The sequence below is a fragment of the Argiope bruennichi genome, chromosome 10 (genome assembly GCF_947563725.1).
Source record: "Argiope bruennichi chromosome 10, qqArgBrue1.1, whole genome shotgun sequence".
In the NCBI taxonomy this organism is placed as follows: domain Eukaryota; kingdom Metazoa; phylum Arthropoda; class Arachnida; order Araneae; family Araneidae; genus Argiope; species Argiope bruennichi.
In genome coordinates, this window is record NC_079160.1 from 32,809,752 (window position 1) to 32,833,308 (window position 23,557).

The window sequence follows — 23,557 nt, forward strand, 5'->3', positions numbered from 1 at the left end:
CTGACATAATAATTACTTTCATTTGTAAATAAATAAAAATCATTAATATAGAATTACGAACAATTTTTCGAAAGGTTTTTTAAGTATATTTTCCATGATAAAATGTTAACAAATAAGTAGAAACATAAGCAGTTTTACAAAGTTAGTGAAATAAAAAATAAATAATATTAAATCATTAAAATATTGAGTTAATTAGAAATGAAAAAGTAAATTGGCTAAATATTAAAAGAGGGACCTGATATTATGGACTGGGTGGGAATTGTTTAAATCTATCATTGACTAACGGTAGCTCATTCTGTATTTGGGCAATGAGTTATTTGAGGCTCTATTCATCGTTAATGACATATAAGCGTCACTTTTTCTAAATTGTGTTGTTTCTTCGGTGTGAAGTCATTTAATGTGTGGAGTTAGTTGGGGAAAATTCAGAATTTTTACTCAAGTACTTTGTAATTAAAAACTTTGCCCTGCTTTCGGTGCTACTGGTTTATATTTCACTTCTATTTGAAAGGTGAGAGCCATTGTTCTATAAGATAATTAAGATGTTTTTATTAATTTATTGTTCAATTTTGAAGCTACTTAAACATTTTTTGGAAAAATCTCATCCCGTTGAATTTGTTGACATTTAAACCCGTTATTTATTTTCCAACATTCTATATCACAGCTTGAGAACGGAATTTAAGTTCTCTGTCTTGTGTGCAAAACTGATCTTTCATGGAGATGTTTTTAGATCCACATAAAATTTTTAGTAATTTTTAGCTTTACATGATTTGAACTTACAAGTTTCAATTAATAGTTTCTTCTGTTCAAAATTCGAGTATATTTCATAGTATAATTTCCCATTTTAAAATTTTCCGAGATATTTATAACATTAACGGAGAATATTATAAGGTTGAAAGAAAATTGTTAACGTATAAGCTTTTCTCAAGAAAATATAGAAATGTTTTCAAAATCAGTACTAACTTGAGATAAATGCAACACTGTTTTTAGCAATTTTAGGCCAAAGTAAAGGTACCTTGAAATTTTTTTTTTTTTTTATAATTATGTATTCTCGAATGAAATAATACCGATCTTACTGTTATATATCATAAGTTATTTTAAGGATTTATTTACCCATATCAGTTTGAAATGTGTTTTGATTTCCTGAAAAAGTGCAGAATTTTTTTTATCATTTTGTTTTATATTAAATTTACGTCGATTTTTTTTTTTTCGAAAACTTAAAAAAATCTCTTATTTGAATAATGAGCAAAATCATTGTAGAACATGGTTATCCGAAATCTAAAACATGAGGGCTTTGTTAAACGAACGGTCCGAAAAAATTGATCTGCGTTTTTATTAAAAAATGTGTGCCATAATTGCCATTAAAGCCGATTTTCAGAGTATGAAAGAAAGTAAATTTATTTATGTGGAAGTGATACTCTATAATTCAAAAAATGATTTAGAAGGAAAAAAATAATTCTTTAACATATCTTGTGGTGTGAGCAAATTCTATTTATTTTCATGTAAAAATGGCATTGTAATTATGTCATAAGGTTTCGCTTTGTTGAATAAGGAAAATATTGTTTTGAGAGCATCTTTAAAAAATAATAAATGAAAAATTTGAAAAACATTTGAATTTTCAGTGATTAATCTTTTGACATTCCTTGTTTTGGATTGATCCCATATTGTCCTTTCTAATACGCCATATAAATTTACTTCTCTTCTAGTAATTCCAAGTGAGAAATACTTGGACAAAATAATATAATTTTTTATAGTACTTGCCGATTTATTTTTATAAATTCGAATGAACAATTGTCGAAATCCTTGGGGGAAAAAAAGGCATGATTTTAGTGTTTTTTTAATCAAGTTTTTGATTATCAAAGGTATTGTTGTATAAAATGTAAATACACATTTTTGGTTTTTCGTCAGTATCGTCTGAACCGCACCAAATATTTAAAATTCGTCAAAGATATTAAGTTTGCAACAAAAACCACATTTGTCACATTGGTAGATGATTATTATATATGTGAATTATCTCCATAGAAAAATGTTTGTTTGGCGACAGTACCGTTCATTTTAGTCTAGCGGATTGTTATCTTAACCAGACTGGATGATAGAAGTACTACTGTAATAAGTTTTCTTTCCCTTTTATAATATATAACTGATTTACTTTTCTTCTAGGTGCTCCAACTGTAAAGATTACTCAAGCCAATCCTTATCGTGTAAGACCTGGTGAAACTGTTAGGTTTGAATGCTTATCTGAAGGTGACCCAAGACCTAATGTATCGTGGAGAAAACTTCGTCACCCCTTGGTTTCCTACGCTGCAGCTGAAGAGTCCATCGATGGAAAAGCTCTTTTGGAGATTCGTAGGGTATCTCAGAGTGACTCTGGTGTGTATATTTGCTCAGCACGTAACTCAGCAGGTGTTACTGAGGAGCGCATTCAACTCATTGGTTAGTATATATTTGGATTAGTTGTAATGATAAGGGATTTATATACAACAATCATGTAAAACTCAAAATCAACATTGACTAAATAAACCAAAGATCATAGAAGATTCTAGATAAGATTTAAGATAAACCATATATTATTTCGAAAAATGCTACATGAAAAACATTTACAGTGAAGTGGTAAGTGACATTTGATTTCTGCCAGCGACTTTCCAAATAAAAAATATGTAAAGAAAGAAAAAAAATCATTAAATTATTAAAATCTGGTGGAAATTTGATACTTATCATCAAAACTGACTCGATATGAATGCTATGAATAATAAATCTGAATGAAGTCTTATTTTCTTTCATGAGATTAAATGACTACTATTTGGTGGCAAGTCCAAACCATTAAAATTTTTTCATGTGCATATTTTTGAATGCCCTGGACCTTGCTGGAAAGTATTGGAATAATTTTATATACATATTTTCAAATATTTAAATAAACAAATAAAAATAAAATAAATGCAAATAAAATATCTTGTGCAAATTCTTCATGGAAATTTTTTTTAATATTACAAGATATTGAAAATCCCAAAATTATGTATTTAGAAGAAAATAAATGAAAGTTTTTATTACTCGTATCTCTTTTATTACTCATTTTGGATATGTTGTACCGAATTCCAGAAGTCATACTTGAAACCACGCATTTTTAAATTGCCTCTTTTGAATTGTTTAATTATTAAATTTAGCAAAAAAAAGTCCATTAATTTAATTTAATTTTTTTAAATCCACTTATTTGATTAAAAAGGTTATTCAATTGATTTATTTTATCTTTTTTATTTATTAACTTGATAAGAAGAATTTTTATTAAGTTTAAAGTTAATGATGTAATTAACATTATTGATGTTTCATTTTTAAGGGTTTTTCTTTCCTTTTCTTTCATTGAAACTCTTCATTTAACTTTTATGACAGATAAGAACCAGAAGTTTATTCCTGGGTTTTCAAGTGGTTTAAATAGTATAATATCTTATTGAAAAATGTTACTTCACAAAAATGGAAAAATTTGCAAAAAATAATAATAAAAAAAAATATGGCTAAACATATTTTAATTATTTGTAGATATTTAATTTTAATAAGGATAATACCAGTAAAATAAAATCGCAAGATACAGCATTCAAAATAAACAATATTCGTAAAATTAATTTCTGAAAGGAAGAAGTTTGAAATTTGGAACATATTTCATTAAAACTCAAAGTTGAAAACAATTTTTTATTAGTTATTTTTTAAACCATGGACTATTAATTGAGATATTTATCTTTTTTCAAATTCATAACTTATTGTAGCTTTCCTTTAATACTAAAATATCATTATAAAAAGATTCTAATCTTTCCTTTCAGTGACAAATATGCAAAAAAGGAGAAAAAAAAAGTGCCATACTATTCCTCTCTCTGAATTCCTCTCTAAATCATTTCCAACATCTTATTCAATATTAAGCCAAAGTTGTGAAAAAAATTATTCAGTATAACATTGAAAAGAGTTATAAGTTATACAATTAAAATGTTAATACTTGGAATTAAAAAATACATGATGATTCAAGACTGATTTATATTTGTTTCATAATGTTCTTATTTTTTAAATTTAAAATTGTTTATATGTATTTTGAATATCATTGGAGTAGTATATTGAAATTTATGCACACGACTGAATGTTCATTAGCTCAATTTCTTTTTAATGCATTCTTATTAAGTCCTTAGACAATTACCTAAAAACTTTACATTTCCATCTAAATGCTCAGAACTTTTTTAAATTCAAATTTTAGTTGAAGAAGTTGACAGTGTGGTACCTGAAGTCATGGTTGAGGACAGAGTAACAACAGCAACAGTAAACAGCAGTGTGGAATTGCGATGCTTTGTCAGAGGTCTGTATTTTTTTTAAATCCTTGCAACAATTAGGAATTTATTAAATGCATTCAGAAATGTCTGAAATGTAAATTACTGACTGAGATTTGATTTTCAGGTACTGACCGAGACCTCTACTTGAAATGGACTAGAACTGATGGTGGACAAATACCAGCTAATCACAGGCTACAAGATGGTGTTTTGTTTATACCAAATGTTCAACCAGAGGATGCAGGCGAATATTCCTGCTTGGGAATTGTCGAAGGGGATGTTGTTCTTTTCACAGCTAGAGCAAGGTTGGCTGTTGTTGGTATGTGCATCTTTTCTTATTTCTGCATTTTTTATTCTCCAAAATTCATTTAAAACTTTGATTTTTATTCATTGTTTACATGTGAGTTTTAGGAAAAGTAAAATTTGGAAGTCAGTTTTGGGTTTAGTTTTTGTTTTGAAATAATTAGTTAATATTTTATGAATATAGTAAACTCCCACTTGTCTGCAGCCTTGTTCTTCTTTGTAACAAAATGTCAGTAATATTTTTAATTAAGAGGTGTTTAAATTTGGTATGAATTTACCTTGTGAAGCCTACTGTATATATACAAAATTGGGATTTAAGGTATTAAAAAACATTAGTTGTAAAAAAAGAAATGTTATTATTATAAGAAATATTCTTAGAAATATTATCTGGTATTATTTTGCTTTTAAAAATAGAATTTAATATCAGGAATCATTGTAAATGAATTGGAATAAAGAGACTTCAGAATTTAATGAAACAAAATGTTCAAAAGTATGTGGTTATGAAGTCTAAATTAATTGTTTCATTTATTTGTCTATGCATTCTAATTTTACTCACGGTCAAGAGAAATAAATAAAATATTGCACTGTTTAAAGTTATGATGAAAATGTATAAAATATGTTTACAAGTTTTAGTATATTTTCATATATGGAATAATGTTAAACATATTTTCATCCCTTTTTTATAATTTTATGCACACCTAGGAGTGTGGGCTCGAGGTAAGATTATGCAGAATGTTTATATTCCTTCATTTTCTCATTTTAACCATGCCCAAACTGAATGAAAATTATTTATTATAGCTCCACCACGAATTCAGTTGAACCCACCTAGGCAAACAGCCAGACCAGGAGACATTGTACGAATCCAGTGTTCAGCCATTGGAGATCAACCCATTTCCATTGACTGGAGCCGTATTGGTGGATATTTATCTCCCAGTATGGTGCAAGCTGGAGGTGTTTTGACTTTCCAGGGCATCACATCCAATGATGCTGGAAGGTATTTGTGCACCGCCGCTAATGCTGCTGGAAAAGCTGAAGGAGTAGCTGAAGTAATTGTTAATGGTAGGAAATTGTTTCATTTAAAATTTATTTTTGGCTGCCAGCTGATTCATTGAGAATATTAATTGAATTTACTTTCAGTTAAATCACTTGTGCATAACTTGATGTTCATATAGTTTAAAAAATATTTTTAAGCATCAAACTGTGAGAGACATTAATGTGGTTAAATTTATAGCCTTACACTAATTTTGTTCATTGTTATACAGACTATTTTAATAATGATCCATGGCATCATAATGATATTAAAAATGTTCTGTTTCATCCATTTTCTAACTTTTGTGGTACCATCGTTTTCTTCATGTAAATGGCATAGATAATGAGCAAAATCCTTCTTCCTTAGATTTCAAACATGGAAATCATGTGAACAAATATTTGATAGAACAATAAAAATGGTGTAAATTTCATTATAGCAAAGAAAATTGTTGAAAGTTGTAAATAAAAAAAAAAAGCCCTTGCATAATAAATAAATTTAAAAAAAAGAAAAAAGAAAAAACCTTGCATGATAAATAAATTTTAAAAAAAAAGGAAAAAGAAAAAACCTTGCATGATAAATGAATTGATATATTTAAAAAGTTGTTTTAAAATAATGCACAAATCAATTTGTGCAGTGATAGTTCCAGGAGTTATCATGGTCAAATAGAAGAAGTTAATTAATTTACTTATTAAAATAATAATTAAAAAAAATCGCATCAAGATGCACATCCCCACTATCCAAAACATATTTTTGTTGAAATTGGTAGCTTTAAGTTTAATTGTCTAAATACACTCATTTTCCTTTGTTATAAGTAGAGTTAATCTTTGAACACGTGTATGTTTAGATTTTATATTACTTTGTAATCATTGTTTGTCTTGTATCAAAAACAGAGCTTGAATTGAATTTTAATTAATTTAAAAGCAAAATGGTAGTCACTATTAAATTATTTTATTGTTTTTTAATATTATGAAATTAATAGAATAGTTGTAAAATAATAACAAAACAGGGAATGAAATAATCTAATAGGAAAGTTTATATGGGTAAGAATGAATTGCTTGAATATGTTATACATAATTATGTGTTAAATATAATTGCCTATATTTTGTATTAACCCTCTTTAATAACCATGTAGTGCACTGAGAATGTTAGCTGTGTTTAATATGTGCCAAATCTTTTATGCATAACTTTGGTGTTTATGATTACCTCAAAAAAGTAATATTAAGCATCAAGTTTTGATATAAATGAGAGGACTATCATTTTATTAGTCTTATGCTTGTTCTGTTTATTATATGAATGAATATTCTTCTTTGAATCAAGATTCATGACATCATGATGCAGTTAAAAAAAATAACTGTTGGACCCATCTAACTTTTATAGTACTATTACATCACCTATTCTTCATGTAAAATACATAGATATTAAACAGAATCTTTTTTCCTTTCGTTAAACATTAGAAGAAAATTAGGAATTAAATATTTAATGAAACAACATGAAAAAAATTAAATTTCATTCAATAATGAAAAATATACATTGAAAAAAATATTGTAAAATTATAATAACTTTTTTAAAAAATTGCCAAAATTTAAAAATTGGTATTCTTGAAAACATAATTTTAAAACATTTTATGCAATAATATTTAAAAAAAAAAAGTCAAAATTTTTGTTTATAATTAATCAAAATTTTAATTAAAAATTTTTAAATATCATTCTGAGCTGCTATTTTTGCTTTCTAAAGTATATTTCTATCAAAGGTGGAAGTTCTAGATAAGTTGCTGAGACATGTAAAGTCCAATTAGTCAACATACATACATTATGTGTTATTAGTAGATATTATTTGAAATGAAAGCTACTTTTTTTAGCTCAATGATTTTTCAAAATTCTAATATATATTTGTTTATTCCATTTGTATTATTATTATGCATTTGTTTATGAGCCTAATTTTAATGGACTTCAAAAGCTGTTTCATTTTCCAATCTGTACAGTATGACCAGATGTATTTCTATTTTCTAATAATTATTGTTACTTCTTCACATATATTATTTCCATTTTTAGAAGACACTCCAGTTGATTATGTTCGGAAGGAAGAAACTGCATTTGTCGGTTCAAACATTCAACTGAAATGTGCGGTTTCTGGCTCTCCTGCACCTCAGTTGGATTGGAGTAAGGATGGAGGATCCCTGCCAGACAATGCAAGAGTTATCAATAATGAATTGTGGTATGGCATGAGTTATCTTTTAAAAAAACTTCTCAGATTATCTATTTCTTTTTGTAAAAATTCTACTTCTTTACATATTACTGCTTTTTATATATATATAATGTAATTTTAATCTGATTAAGTATATGTCTGATTAAGTATATGAGGTAGTATGAAGTCTCCTTTGCAAAAGACTTTATACATCATTTTCTGATATTTAATGTTACCCCATTAAGAAATTTAACTCGCAACAATTCAGCGTGAATTAAATCCACACATTGGGTGGATTTTTAGTAGAATAAGATCGCAAACCCATTATTTTCCCACCACAAAGTTGAAACTTACTAATTACTGCCCATTGCCCTAAATATATTATTTAAAATTTAACTTTTTAAACACCCTTTTTTCTGTTTATTTTCAATTAACAAAAATTAAATTGCTTTCTGTTTAAAAATTTCTTTAAAATAAAAAAAAAAATTGAATCATTGAAAAAGAACAGAATAAATTTCAAAGATTTTTTCTAATGATATATTTATAATTTAGTGCTAACCATTTTGATGTTCAATATGAAGAATTTTTATACTTTTCAATTTTTTTTCTAATCTCCAAACTGACTTTTTGCTTGATAAAAATACCTGAAATATCTGCATTGTATAAAGGCAATACATTTATTGATATAAATGTTTTTATGAGCATATGTTACATTAAAGGAATATTTTATGTATTCAATTTAATACATGTATTTTTATTAAAAAATGCCTTGCAGGTTGCGAGATGTTCGTATGGAAAACGCTGGTCGTTACATTTGTACAGCTACAAATAGTGCTGGTCGAACTAGAGACTATGTGATTTTGAATGTGAGAGGTAAGTTTTTAAATTCATTTATATAATTTTTCATAAAAAATTATTTTAGATTCGTTTAAAATGTTTTTAAATTTGTTATTAATATTTTAATAGTATGAGAATTCATATTAATAATTAATGGCACATTTTGCCAAGTTTTATAAATATTAGAACAAATCATTATTTATAGTTTTTACATCAGCTGAATCTTTGTAGAAATAACATAACTTTCAAAACTATTAAATCCAATTTTAAAGTGTGGATACTATAATGCATTTAATTTGAATTTCTTTTAAGATGGGTAAAAATATCTGGCAGCACATACTTACTACCTTGTATTTTGAGTTAAATTTTAACATAGCAAATATAGAAAAGTAAAATAATTAGTGCCACTTTATGAAACGTTTTTATCCGTATCTAAAATAAGTAAAGGTTTCTGTACCTGCAATCAGTTGATAGTTTGAGATATAAGCATTACAAGATTGAATTTTTAAAAATTCTTGATAAAATTTAATAGATTCTATTCTTGACTTATTGTATGTTAGATACAGCTAAAAATATCCGGCAGCACATATTTACTACCCTTTATTTTGAGTTAAATTTTAACATAATAAATGAATACATTATTTATTTTAATAAAAATAATATGAATATATGCTGCATACAGTAGTTTATAATGCATCATAATAGTTAATTTAATTTCAGAAATGGAGTTTGAATGTCAAATGATAGACAATATACTTTTAAATTAATTAAATTAAATTTTTTTACGAAATTAAATTTTTTACGACATATTGTTTTTTTACTAATTAAATCAATCATTCTTAATTAATTTTAAAGAATATTATCTTTGAATTTAACAAGTACTAATATTTTTAACAATGAAACATTTGTATAAAATTAAGTTTCTTTTAATTAAATGTATTAATATATGTTTTAAATTAAATTTTATATTTCCTATGATTTGATTGTAATAGTATTGAACCTTTCAGTTTTCTCTAGTGGTTCTGATCCTGAAGGTACGGCCTTTATACAATAAACATAACTGATGCTCTAAGTTCAATATGCCTATATTGCTTGCTGTTTGGCTTTTATGAAATATATATGCCATATTTATTTGGATTAAAGCATCAGATTTTTTTTTGTATTCTTAAGCATATATTATTTTATTTATATTAATATTTTAAATTTTTACTTAGTGCTTTATAAAATATATACGTCGGCTAATCATTTAATAATGTTCTGCTATAAAAAAGCCTTTCCATTTGTTGCATTTTTCATATTAGTTTTTTGAAACTTTATTTATAATTTCCCTTTTATTCATGAAATGTTTCTTATTTTGTGCAGCTGTCCCAACACTGGAAGTGAAAATTGAATCTAATAAAGAAGTTGTCAATATGGGTGATACTTTGGACTTGAGATGCAAAGTGACTGGTGATGCTTCAGCTAGAATTTCATGGTATAAGGTGGCTCAGGAAGGGCCTCTTCCGGAGAATGTACGGATTAGAGGACCAATTTTAGTCATTAATGGAGTTAGGCCAGAAAATGGAGGTGTATATAGATGTAGTGTTGAAAGCTATGCTGGAACATTTACTGATGATTATGTACTTGCTATGCAAGGTATATAATATCTTCTTTTAATATATATGTTTTATTTTTTAAGATAAAGTATACATCTAAGTATGTAATTGTTCTAGTTCTTATAAAATTGTAAATCTCAAAAACTGACTATTAATTATAATTCTGTAATTCCATAAAAAGGATGGACAAAATGCTTATAATATTTGAATGATTTTTTAATTTCTGAAACATATGTATTACATTTTGAAAATTTGTGCATTTAGTTATATTAAAATTTATGCTTTATATATATATAATATAATGCAAATATAAATATAATATTCTGTAAGATTAATATTTTATTTTAATTTTTATACAATTGGAAGTGTTTATAAAAGCTTGCAGATTAAAAGTTTTCAAAGATATAAAGCATTAATTTCTTAAATTTATTATATTTTTGCCAACAAATTACTTTTATTTTGCTTTGCATTTTATTTCTATTCACATTTATTATTTCACAAGCAATTTTAGTTAAGATATATTTAAAAATATTTTATAATGAAGATATCTCATATTGGTATAAAGAATTGATTTCACAAAGGTAACTTTTTTTCTTCTATTATAATTCAATGTCAGATTTTTTTAATATTTTGAAACAAATTTTTTTCTCACATTTATACATAATATACACTTATGAAAATAATAGAATAGAACATTCAATAATATTTTCCATCAATAAGATCTGTTTTTCTAATATGGTATTTATCATATATTTCATGCATTTTCCCATTGTGAAAATATTACTGTAAGTATATATTTTTTCCTTACTCAAAATGATTAGAGTAATAAAAGTAAAAACAGAATTGTTGAATTCTTTTTAAATGAGATGTTGCTGATCTCTGTTTTCTCTATTTACAGTTCCTCCAACTTTAACACCTGATCTAGTTGAGACTCGAACTGCACCTTTTGGCTCAACTGTTGTTATGGATTGCAAAACAACCCTGGATCCACCTGTTGCCTATACCTGGTACAAACAAGGCGGTGTTTTGCCAACTGAAGCTACTGTTAATGGAGGACAACTGACTATTCCTGATGTGAAAGGAGAAGATGCTGGAACATATATCTGTACTGCTAGAAGTCATGTGGGAACTATAGATGTGCCCACAATTTTGATTGTGACAGGTATGCCACTTCTTTACCCTGAATCTCTTGTAATATTTATATATTAATACAACTTATGTGTTTTATAGTATGACATTATTGGCAGTGTTCCATATTGTATAGTGTAAGTGTATAAAAACCATAATATTTTTTTCAAATTCCTCTAAAGAATTAAGCATATTTATTTACTGTTGTATGGTAATTATAAAAACTCCTAACGTAAGGAAGGTTTTCAGAATTACTTTATTTCATGTTGTAAATGTCGGTAGAAAAAAGAACTATGATACATTCAAAGAAAAAAAAAGAACCATGATAAAAATAATAATTTATACTTATGTTATGAATATAGACTTATTCATCAACTAAGTTGCCCAAAAGAAAATTTGATCTATTCTTACTTGATTAAGATTAAATCCATATTTAATGCTTAAACTTTTAATATTAAAAGATTCTTTTTTGTATAGTTGTCTACAAATAATTTTTTAAAATTTCCTATATTGCCTTACAGGATTTCCTCCATCAAGGCCCCCCCCCCATATTTTTACTTAAAAATTGACTGTGATTTCTTTTGAATTCAAGTTAGATGATTTTTTTCCAATGTCACCTTTATTTTTAAAATTTATTTATTTTTACAATTATTCTCAATAAAGACAAATATTTTTGAGTTTTAACATTATATAATTGTATTTGTATTTGTTATCCATTATGATAATATTTAGTATAAGTATTAATGCTAATACTTACACTAAATTTTATTATGTTAAAAATTTATGTATCATAAATTCTTTAGAATTAAACTGTCAACAATTAATGTGAATAAAATTATTGGTAATTTTCTGTTCTTATGTAGGGAAGTGTCTTATCAAAATAAATGAAATAAAAGATAAAAGTGAAATTCAACAAAGTGAGATTTGTTTCCGACTCTTTTATGCATTTGTTTAAATTTAAAGTTATTTTATGAAATAAATTTTTTTTCACTGAGATATTTGTAATTATTGATAATTTTTTAAAATTGGAATTATTAAATTAATTGATATTTTGGAAATAACCATTTTTCAGTATTAATCAGTAGAAGAAATCTTACAGGTGTAAATCTTTAAAAACCATCATTTATCTGAAAATAACTGTAGAATTTTAGTAATCAAGATCTTGCAGAAAGATAATTTTATCAATAATAATTTGAGTTATATTTATTTTTTAGGTGTTGTACCATACTTCGCACAAACTCCTTTGTCTTATATGAGAATGCCAACTCTGTCTGATGCTTATTTGAGTTTTGAAGTTGAATTAGCATTCAAACCAGAGAGCATGAATGGTTCGTATTTCTGTCTCTACATCATAATAATTGTAGATTTAAGCCTATGTTTTTTTTTTTTTTTGACAAACTACGTAAAAGTTTTTTTTTTAATTTTCATTCATTTTAATCTAACCATTTCAATATTTTTAAATCAAGACATTTATTATCTATATAAGTGTATTTCATTTTGAAGAATAATAATTTCAAATAATATTAGCCACCTTCATTGATCGACTGTTTGCACATCATATTTATAGTATTAATTTACTCATACCAGATTTGATGAATTCTTAATTCATAAATAAGATTATTTTAAATAATGCTTGTATAATACTCATAAATAATTCTGATTGGTTACTTGTGTTTGCAAAGTGGTGAAATTTATTGCAAAATTGAACTAATTGCTGACCCTGGAGACTGTTTCAGAGACTGTTTATTTTCGGTATTTTCCAAAAATGGAGAATGATGGGTAGAGGCCCATTGATAATGTGTCTTGGGATTCATGAACTTTCATACGAAATATAAATTAGGTGAAGAAATTTTGGTGATGTGTTTAAGAAGGAATGTATAAGGCAAAATGTTTTTGAGATTTCTGTCTAAAATGGCAAGTGAATGGGGTGTGCAACATTGACATTTCTAAGGGCTGTGGACTTTCAGATGAAAAAATATTAGCAAAATTGGATCATTGTTAGATATTAGTTGTAAATTTTGAAACTATTTTTTAAATCAATTTAAAAATAATTTTATACTAGCATTTTCATGTTTTTGAAATACATTGTGATTATCGTAAATTTCAATTATGGCAGTTCTGATCTTTTTTAAAAAAATGTTTGAAGTACTGTTAGTATATTTGTATATTCATCACTTTTTTGAACTTGGAGTTTAAGTATTTTAAAAGTTGCATAATTGTTAGTCCTTATTTACCCTATATTTATTAATGTTACATTTTGGTAACATTCACAAGAAATTGTTTCTTTCTGTGCTTGAACAAAATTTTTTGATTTTTTAAAAAATATTTTAATAAAACCAGAAAAGATATAAATTCTTATAAAATCCATAGATGTCAGAAATGTTTTATATATATTTTATTTCTGTTGGAAAATATTATGTTCTAAATCATTTTTATTCAATTAATTATAATATTTTTATGTCAAACTATAAAGTTCAATAAATATATGCCCAATAATGAAAATAAAATATCTTCAATAATCTAATCAAAATAAAAATTATTAGTTCCTATTTGTTAACTTTCTCATGAAATGACTATTAATTGTTCAATAAAAGAGAAAATTATGTGACATAAACTGTTTACTGTCATATTTTGTTTTTCAATGTTGAAACATTTGAGAAATAAATATGAATTACCTTTACTTAGATATGAAAGTTAAAAAATAATTTTTCCATAATTTAAATAGATATAGAATGTCTACTTACTATATATTAACTAAATAGCATTTCATGGAACTGAAGTAAGCAGTAGGGAAGGATTTTATTGATTTATTTATATTCCTCGATTCCTAAGTTCTTTATTTATTTGTTGCTAATAAGTTTTTTTAGAGTAACTTATTTCAAAAATTAGATAGCATTCTTCAGATGTTTTGCTTATTATCTATGTTTTATAGGACTTCTACTATACAATGGACAAAAACAAGAACAGGGTGATTTCATAGCTCTTGTGTTGAATAATGGTTATGTGGAATTCAGGTTCGAACTTGGATCTGGCCCTGCCATCATTAGAAGCAACGAACCTGTAGAGATGAGGAAATGGCACACAGTTCAAATCAGACGAGAGAGAAAAGATGGTAAAAATATATACAATGGTAAAAAAATATTCATTATTATGTTAGTCGGAACGCCTTGCACTAACATAATAATAACGTAACTATATTGGTTTTTTTTCTTTTCCCGTTTGATCTTAAAACAACTAATGGAGTTTCCATTCTTAAATAACAAAAATTTAAAGAATGGGGTCAATTCAGGGCTCATATGATACACATCAGATGAACCTTCCCAGTTGAATTTTGAACTAATTTTTTTACCTGCCAATTTTGCTATCTGCATAAAGATAAAGGATGTTACATCCCAATTTAAAATAAGGTATTATTCTTTTGAGTGCTAAATGACATATGTTTGTTTTGTGAATTGACTCCATTTATCTCTCTCTATTTTCCTCCTATTGTCTTACCCTCCCTTCTTAAAGTTAAAATGAAAAAGAGAACATAAATTTATAGCTTATTGCTATATTTTCAGCTCCATGTTGACTTATTAAGTTGAAGAGCTGATTTCTAGTCTCTTTCCCAATGAGTGGTCATGCTTTTCTTTCACATATGGGCTCATTGCATGGGTTATGGCACAATAAAGCCTTTCTTGTGAGTTCTAAAGAGGGGCTCAAATTTTCCATGCATGGTGCCAATCAGTTAGCTTTGCGTATATGGCTTTGAGCCAGATTGCAGCTCTCTTATGGTTATAATCTTAAATTGTTTTATGCTTCATCTGCAAAATATTTGCCTTCTTTTTCAGCTTTATACAAATAATGCCTTTTGCTGGCTTTACAATTGATCAGGAAATGCTTTACAAAATGAGTGTATGACATAATGTAATTGAAGGCATATTATAAATTTGACATATATAAAATTTTTATATTAAATTTGTATAGGGTTAAAAATAATAAGCTTCATGCTACTGGCAATTATAAAATATCTTACAGATGGAGCTTTTTATGAAAATGTTATTATTTTTGTTTTAAATAGTGTGTTGTAAAATAATATTATATGGAGAAATTTTTTTATTGTATGGCTTGTACAATATTTATTTTAATAAAAAATTTAAAAGAATTCGTATAAGAGTAAAATTCTCAAGAATATTTTGCAAGTGTTTCTAAGACCTGGAATTTCCTCGAAGTTAAGATTATGTCAAACTTTTTATCTGAAATTTTGGTCCTTCAATTATTTCATATTTAAAAAATAAATGTGTACATTTTTTTGTTAAAATAATTGTGTAATTTAAATTTCTGAAAACTATCTTCCTATTAAGTAGTAGGTAACTGGAAAATTTGTTTCACTATGCTCTAGCTATCAATTCAGCTAAATAATATTACATTCTTCAGTATTTTCATATTATATGTAAAATTTTGTTCTTCATTTTCTGATTACAAAATGTTATTTTATTAATATAAAAATTCTGATCTTTTTTTTTTTCTTTGCCGAATTAGTAAAATTATAAAATAAATTCATTCAAGATGGAATGCTTGTAATAAAAAGTACTGGTTATTATTTTATAATTCAGATTATTTGAAATCTTTTTGCAGCAGGGCATAAAAACTCAAAATAAACAAATCTGTTGAGTACTTTTTTAAAAAAGCTTTTTAACTATTAATTTAAAATGAATGAATTGAATTTGCATATAAGTTTCAGATTAGAGCAATGAGAGACAAATATTTAGAATACTAAAATAATTATAAATTTATATTCCACGTTTCAGGATTTTTGAAAGTGGATGATCAACCAGAAGTAACGGGATCAGCACAAGGACGATTTTTGGGTCTTGATTTGGTACAGCCTATGTACATTGGTTCTGTTCCTGACTTTGGTCTTATTGAGTCAAATGCTGGAGCTTCTAGAGGATTTATTGGTAAATAAAATATTAATTTTTTTCATATTAAAATACAATGAAACTGAAAGTCTGTTATCTATAAAAGTTTAATTATTTTGTATTCAGATGCAGTTAATAGCTATTAATTGTAACAGAAGTGTTGTGTCAATTTTACAAATGAATTTCTTTAAACTGCATTGTCAGTTTTATATTAAATACTAAATTTCACACTGCTGTTTCTAGTAATGATGAAAAACTTCTAAACCAGATCTAAACTTGTGATCTTATTTTTCATGCTTTTCGAAACCTTGCATTCTTTCTAGTATTTTTATAAGTATATATAAAATGATGATAGATGCTTTTAAATTGTTTCTAAAAACCTTAGATATTTTATTTTTGTAGCATTTTATTTAAGCATATGATATCCCATGGTTTTTTTAGGAAAGGTGGCTGACCTTCACTTAAGAGATATTTAGATAGACAAACAGACAGACATATACATTTAATGGGAAGAGGTGATCTGAAACTAAAATTAAGTCATCAAGAAATAACATGGCTGTTATAAACACACTTATATACTAATGTCCCCAAACATATCAAAACAATCTCCTTTTATACTCTAATATGCTTAGTTCTCACCTGTTTTTACTTGAGAGCCAGAAAATATTTTTGATAATTAAAATCTAGGATTTTTTTTTTTTTTTTTTTTTTTACTTAAGATGTATCAAACAATAATTTGAAACTCGCCCTCTCTTTTTAAAATTTTATCTATTAGAGTTGCATACTTTCGATTAAATTTTTTTTTAAATCAATAAATTATCCAAAGCTAATATCAACTCACATTTATTGTATACATTAAAATTAATTATTATTTCATCATGGAACAAAAGCTATAAAAGGAATTAAGAGCAAATTATGAATTATTTTGGCATAATTTAAAATTAAAATGTTTGAAGACATCCTGAAATCATTTTCATTAAAAAGATTTCTTTGCCCTTTGAACATTCTAATTTTACTTAAGAAAATTAAAGTTGATTTATAAGAGTATAAACCCGTTTATATATTTTATTTAGCAATTAAAAATTTTTTGCTATCAATTTAAGATTTCACCTTACAGCTTTAAATTTTTTATCATTTAGAATCATGGTAAAAAACTGATGAATATTTTTGACTGTTTCTTAGACTTGTGAATATTTGTAATCAAAGCAACAATTTGTTTTACTTTAGAATGGTTTTTTGTTTAGAAAAAGCCATTAAAACTTAAAATTTTCTTTGTTTCTAATTTACATAATACAAGCATTTATTTTTTCTCTTTAGGCTGCATCAGCCATTATAAAACAGGAAAAGTAGTACATAACTTGCTGAGAGAAGCTGAATCTTATGGCATTTCTACCTGTGAAACTTGTTCATCTAATCCATGTCTTCATGGAGGTGTATGTCAAGAAGCATTGACCATGGTTGGATACAACTGCATTTGTCCACCTGGTTTCTCTGGACGAGACTGTGAGAAGGTTGGTGAAGCTTGCTATCCTGGAGTCTGCGGAGAAGGGCGTTGTATCAACAAACCTGGTGGTGGATTTGATTGTTTCTGTCCATTAGGAAGAACTGGAGTACGTTGTGAAAAAGGTAAAATTTTTAGATGGTAAATGCTCTTGTTAAGAGTTTTATATATGTAAAATGCATAAAATAGTTGCAGAAGAAAATAACTGAACTTTTTTTTAAGCTTAAAGCTTTATCAGGATTTTTTAAGAGAACACACCATATCTTGCGCTGTATCGGTAGTAAAATTTCACAAATTTCATCATGATGCTCCTTCCCTTCTTTTACGAATATTATTTACTTTCTTCAATATATTAGAATCAATTCATTTATCCACATATGCAATAGTTTTGTTCTTAAAAAACGATTTTTTAAAATTAAATTATAGAATGTAACATTTTCTTTGTATCTGAAGATTATAACTTAATAACTATAACTGAATATTGAACCGATAACTGAAACTAACAAGTTTATATATATATATATATATATATATATATATATATATATATATATATATATATATCAAGAAATAAAATCTAGAATATTCTAAAGCATTGTGCTGACTGACACCAACAATTAAATAAATATTAAAACTATATTATTTGTAATAAACAAACTTTTAATATTAATCTGTCGTCAACGTTCAGTGTAATATAGATTCTTAGAAAAGTTGCATCAAAAATATGTAGTTAATGCAGAGGTTGATATGATAAAGCCAAAAATATGTAAATAATTTGTGTAGTAAGTTAATTTAAAAATTGAAATTAGTGAGTTCTTGTTAAGTTTTGCATTTTTTTGGCATTCTCCTTTCTAAATTTTCTTCTTTCTTTAGTTAACATTTTTGTTTTATTTATAGAATATATGATTCTAATGTGTGAATTTAAACTTATGCAATTTTTCTTTCCTTTCCCCAGACATTGTCATTGTCGAGCCAGCATTTGCTGATGATGCATACATTGCTTACCCTACCCCCAATGCACTGACAACTTTGAAACTGAATATGAAAGTCAAACCAAGAACATTGGACGATTGTTTGATTGCTTATTGTGGACAGCATGAGGATGGAACTGGCGATTTCACATCAATTGCTATTAGAAATAACAGTGTGGAGTTCAGATTTGACATGGGATCAGGCAAGTATTAAATAGTTAATGGACAGTAGTAATGCAAGATTTATTCCTATTTTAATGTAGAATTCTGCAAAGACATGCAGTGCATGGCTTTAAAAAATTTTTTAATTCGAAAGTTTTTTTATTTTATTTTTGTTTAAAGTAATAGAAAGAAAATGTGTTGCTTTATTAAAGAAATTATGAATAAGTCATTTAATCCTTTGTTAGAAAATGTTTAAAGATTTTTGATTGCTAAAAGTTTAAATAAATAACAAGACAAATGTGTTGTTAGGACATCTTAAATAAGGGGAGGGGGTTCTTACAGCAGTTTTTCTTTTCTGTTAAATAGATTTGTGTAAAGATTTTTATTTAAATTTTTTTATTGAAAAGTGAAAATTTATTAATAAAAAATGAGTTCTGTAATTTGATTTTTAATTTTTTCCATGTATTTTAATGTATAGTATATGCACTAATTTACATAACTGCCAAGTTTAAAGAATGTTTTGAAGTCATTTTTATGTATGACATTAAAAAAAAAGAATTCCTATTAAAGACAAATAATAATTGAACCTAGACACTAAATATAGTGTCCAGGGACAATTATTTGAAATGACACAAAATACCATTCCAATTGGAAATGACTTTCAAATCAGAAAACAGCTGAATATTTTTAAAATAAAGTTAATAAAATAATAGAGAAGATTTATACATTAAGGAATGATGTATGAAAATGAAATTTCTTATCTTTCCTTTATATGGTTGTGGATTAAAAATAAGTGTTTTGCTAATATCCAATGAACATTTTTTTTTGTAATGTTTTGAATATTTAGGTGCAGCAATTATCCGCAGTCCAGAACCAATCTTGAAGGATGAGTGGTTGAGTATTGTAGCTGAAAGAGACATGCGAGAAGGTTCTTTGATTGTTAATGATGGTATTGCTTCTAAAGGAATGTCTCCTGGGGTAACACGAGGCTTGAACTTGCATACACCTTTCTACATCGGATCTGTGGACAAACATAGAGTATCTGTTTCTCCATATGCAGAAGTTCAGCATGGCTTTGATGGATGTATTGCTCATGTAAGTAGCAATTGTTTGTTCTGATTAGTATGAAACATATTCATAATATTAAGTTGGAATTTAATAATACTGTTTTAGTTATCTGTATCAAAAGTAAGAATAATTTCCTTGGTTACTGTTTTTGCAAGAACTTTGATGGAGGCACAAAATAGTATTCCTTTAACTATATTCATTCTTAAAATACTTTCATGATTCTGCTTGTATTTGATTGTACTTTCTTGTACAATCAAATATAACAATCTGTTGTACTTTTTTATTGTATTTGATTTTATTGTTGGTATCATTTGTTAAACTTTAGATTTTTCCAATCTGGTAAATTTTATTATATCATACCTATTATTGGAAATAAGATCAATATGTCTATATGAAAAGTTGATACTTTTTATTTTTAGCTTCAAATTAGCCATTCATAGTAAGTGGTGAGACATTTGATGTTAAGTGAAATTGTTCCTTTTCTTCTTGTATGGTAATGGTTCATTTCTGGCACATACATTCTTGATTAATGCTGTCACTTTATGCATTATTTTCAGTTGCCTTTTAACTCTTTGCTAATCAGTCTCGTAAAAGTTTCTCATCTCCATCGAGTTTTGTATTTAAGATGTATGTTCCAACCTAGGCTATGCTTGTTTTCCTTGTTACATTTATGACTAGCCGCCTTTGGCGACCAGCCGGTTCGCCAATCTTAATGCTCGTTACAATTTTAATAATTAAATATTTTATGTAATTCCTACTTTAATATTTTCTTCATCAAATATTTTAAAGCTTCAAATTTTGATAGTCATGTAATTCACTCTAAATAATATAAAGTCCTTCAGCCATAACATAATATGTATCTCTCTAATTTTCTGTTAGTTTCGGTAGAATTTATGCTTAAAATTAAAATGGAAATGACTAAACTGCAATTAATATAATAATATTTTTTACTGAAACAAAGCATTTTTTTTTAAATAATATGATTACTGATAATAGAGTCACTGAGCGTTTAAACTTTATGGGCACTAAAGAATATCTTTCTTAAGTTATGTAATATCTCAAGAATTTGTCAACAAAATTTTCTCAGATTCATCATGAACAGATCGATTAATGAACAATTTTTCATTTTAAAGGCATCAAACTTTAAGAAAATAAAATAAATCGTTTAAAATAATCTGTCGAAAACAGGTTTAAAAAAACTACTTAAAAAACGATGTACTTAAAACTATAAGCATATACAAAAAATATATAACTAACATAAATACAATTTAATTAAAAAAGCATGCAACTAATCTAAAAATAATTTAAATCATTGAAAACAGATTAAAAAAAACTACTTAAAACACGATGTACTTAAAACTATAAGCATATACAAAAAATATATAACTAACATAAATACAATTTACTTACAAAAGCATACAACTAACCTAAAAGTAATTTAAATCGTCCGTTGATAATGGTTGCCATGCCAACAATCAGAACACAGTGCGCATGCGTGAATTTTCTTCGCCTTTTACGGTAACGCAAATGCGTGAATTTTTCTACGCCAGTTGGGGTAACGCTATGCAGATTATACATTTTTAATTTCCTTTATTCTGTGTTATTTTAATTCAAAAGTATTTCAGAATTAATCTGAAACATGGATTAATTAACAATGTTTAATTTTAAATGCATCAAACATTAAGAAAATAAACAGAATCTTTTGAAATAATCCGCCGAAAAATATTAACCTTAGCCTCATTACTGTTGGGAGAAAAAAACACTGAAGCCTTACTCATTTGGAGAAAATGGAAGATTTTTTTGGCGGAAAAGTTGGCGGTGGGGAAAATGGAAGATTTTTTTGGCGGGAAAGTTAGTTTTTAATTAATAATTAAAATTCTAATTAAAATTTTGAAAAACGGAACCCCAGGTGCACATTCCCGACCTCCAAGGTATACATGCACCAAATTTGGTAGCTGTAGGTCAAACGGTCTGGCCTGTAGAGCTCCAACACACACACACACACACACACACACACACACACACACACACACACACACACACACACACACACACACACACACACACACACACACACACACACACACACACACACATTGAGCTTTATTATAAGTATAGATTACTGTCAATATCATTTGTTTAGCTCATATATCTTATATTTTTTGACCCTACTATAATTATTACAATTTTAAAATTGATTAAACATTTAAATTTAATGATATGCCAAGAGCCTTTGAACAATTGAATTTAAAGACCAACCTCCTAATAATTATAAATTTTGTATTTTTTAATATTTTGAATGAAAATCTTCTATCGTCTTAAATAAAACGTTTGTAAGGAACAATTAGGACAAAATAGATGGTAAGTTCAGAAGAACAAAAACAATATACATATATTAATGAAACTTGTAATATCATCATCTTTAAACGTTTTTACCTCAAATATTAGTACAATATAAATAAAAATATCAATTAAAAAAAACATAGTCACAAGGTTCATAATGAAGTTTGCTGGAAAAGTGTAAGAATTTAATGATGATGCTCCTAATGTTATTACCTAATCTAATCTAAGATAAAATTAACTGTAGGATCTAATGCTGAAACATATATTTATTTCTATCGAATGAAATTCGCCAAATTGCACAGATATGTTTCAATTTTCATTTTCTTTCAATTGAAACATATGGCCCATTAAAATTTCTTGTAGGCAAATTTTACAGTTTAACTGTTAACAAAAATACAATTAATTAAAGACAAAGCTAAGCCTTCTTAGACAAATATTAAACAATTTATAAAGTAGTATTTAAAACAAAAAAAAAATCTTAGACAATATTCTGAGTTTTTATTTTCACTTTTTTTTTTATAAATTTTATCTTATAATACATATTCTAAGCATAAAAATATTCAAGTACCTCTTAAGTGAATGTAATTTACCTTCGTGATAATTTGCCAAAAGAAAGAATAAATGTTCTTACTTAATGCACAGTTCATTCATTATTAAGATATTTGAATGATGTCAAAATAAATTTTAAATAAGGCCATATGACTATTTTGTGCTTAACAGAAAAATAATTTTTCTGCAAACTTCATTTTTAATAACTTTTTTCAGTAGTATTGATTTAAAACTTCGATGTGAACAGATCTAAAGTAAAGCACTAAATTATTGTATTGAAATCAGGTATAATTTATAACTTATATAATCAACTAGTTAGAAAATTTCATAGGAGTACATAAATTTTTATTCATTGTAGGTTGAAGTGAATGGAGTGGAAGTAGATTTGGTAAACTCGGCAATTGATGCATCCAATGTGGAAGACTGTGGAAGTAGGACTCCATGTGAGAAAAATCCATGCTTAAATGATGGAATTTGTATTGAAGAAGAAGGATCCCCTGAAGGTTATGTTTGTGAATGTCAAGAAGGTTACAGAGGTAGGCTCTTTTCTCAACTCTCTCTTAGGAGGCAAACACATGGAAAAAAATTTTTGCAGGAAAATCAAAACTGAGGCTTATAAAGCATCCTAAAATAATATTTTAATTGTTAAAACAGATATTGTTTTCAACTACAAGTAAATGAAAGTTA

General features: G+C 26.6%; 1 protein-coding gene across 28 annotated transcripts in view; it reads left to right on the plus strand.

Moving 5' to 3' along the window:
- The window catches only part of LOC129987967 (basement membrane-specific heparan sulfate proteoglycan core protein-like), a 273,803-nt gene that overhangs the window by 242,777 nt on the left and 7,469 nt on the right, over window positions 1-23,557 (plus strand). For 25 of the 28 annotated variants that reach the window (XM_056095992.1, XM_056095995.1, XM_056096005.1 and 22 more), the window contains 15 exons: window positions 2,158-2,430; window positions 4,229-4,327; window positions 4,426-4,617; window positions 5,400-5,660; window positions 7,683-7,845; window positions 8,591-8,688; window positions 10,015-10,287; window positions 11,146-11,409; window positions 12,590-12,703; window positions 14,308-14,505; window positions 16,166-16,315; window positions 17,594-17,902; window positions 18,733-18,951; window positions 19,758-20,005; window positions 23,229-23,406. In XM_056095992.1, the coding sequence (XP_055951967.1) occupies window positions 2,158-2,430; window positions 4,229-4,327; window positions 4,426-4,617; window positions 5,400-5,660; window positions 7,683-7,845; window positions 8,591-8,688; window positions 10,015-10,287; window positions 11,146-11,409; window positions 12,590-12,703; window positions 14,308-14,505; window positions 16,166-16,315; window positions 17,594-17,902; window positions 18,733-18,951; window positions 19,758-20,005; window positions 23,229-23,406 (3,039 nt within the window). The remainder of the gene's footprint in view (window positions 1-2,157; window positions 2,431-4,228; window positions 4,328-4,425; window positions 4,618-5,399; window positions 5,661-7,682; window positions 7,846-8,590; window positions 8,689-10,014; window positions 10,288-11,145; window positions 11,410-12,589; window positions 12,704-14,307; window positions 14,506-16,165; window positions 16,316-17,593; window positions 17,903-18,732; window positions 18,952-19,757; window positions 20,006-23,228; window positions 23,407-23,557) is intronic. The other 3 variants (XM_056095993.1, XM_056096018.1, XM_056096019.1) reach the window with 1 other exon arrangement.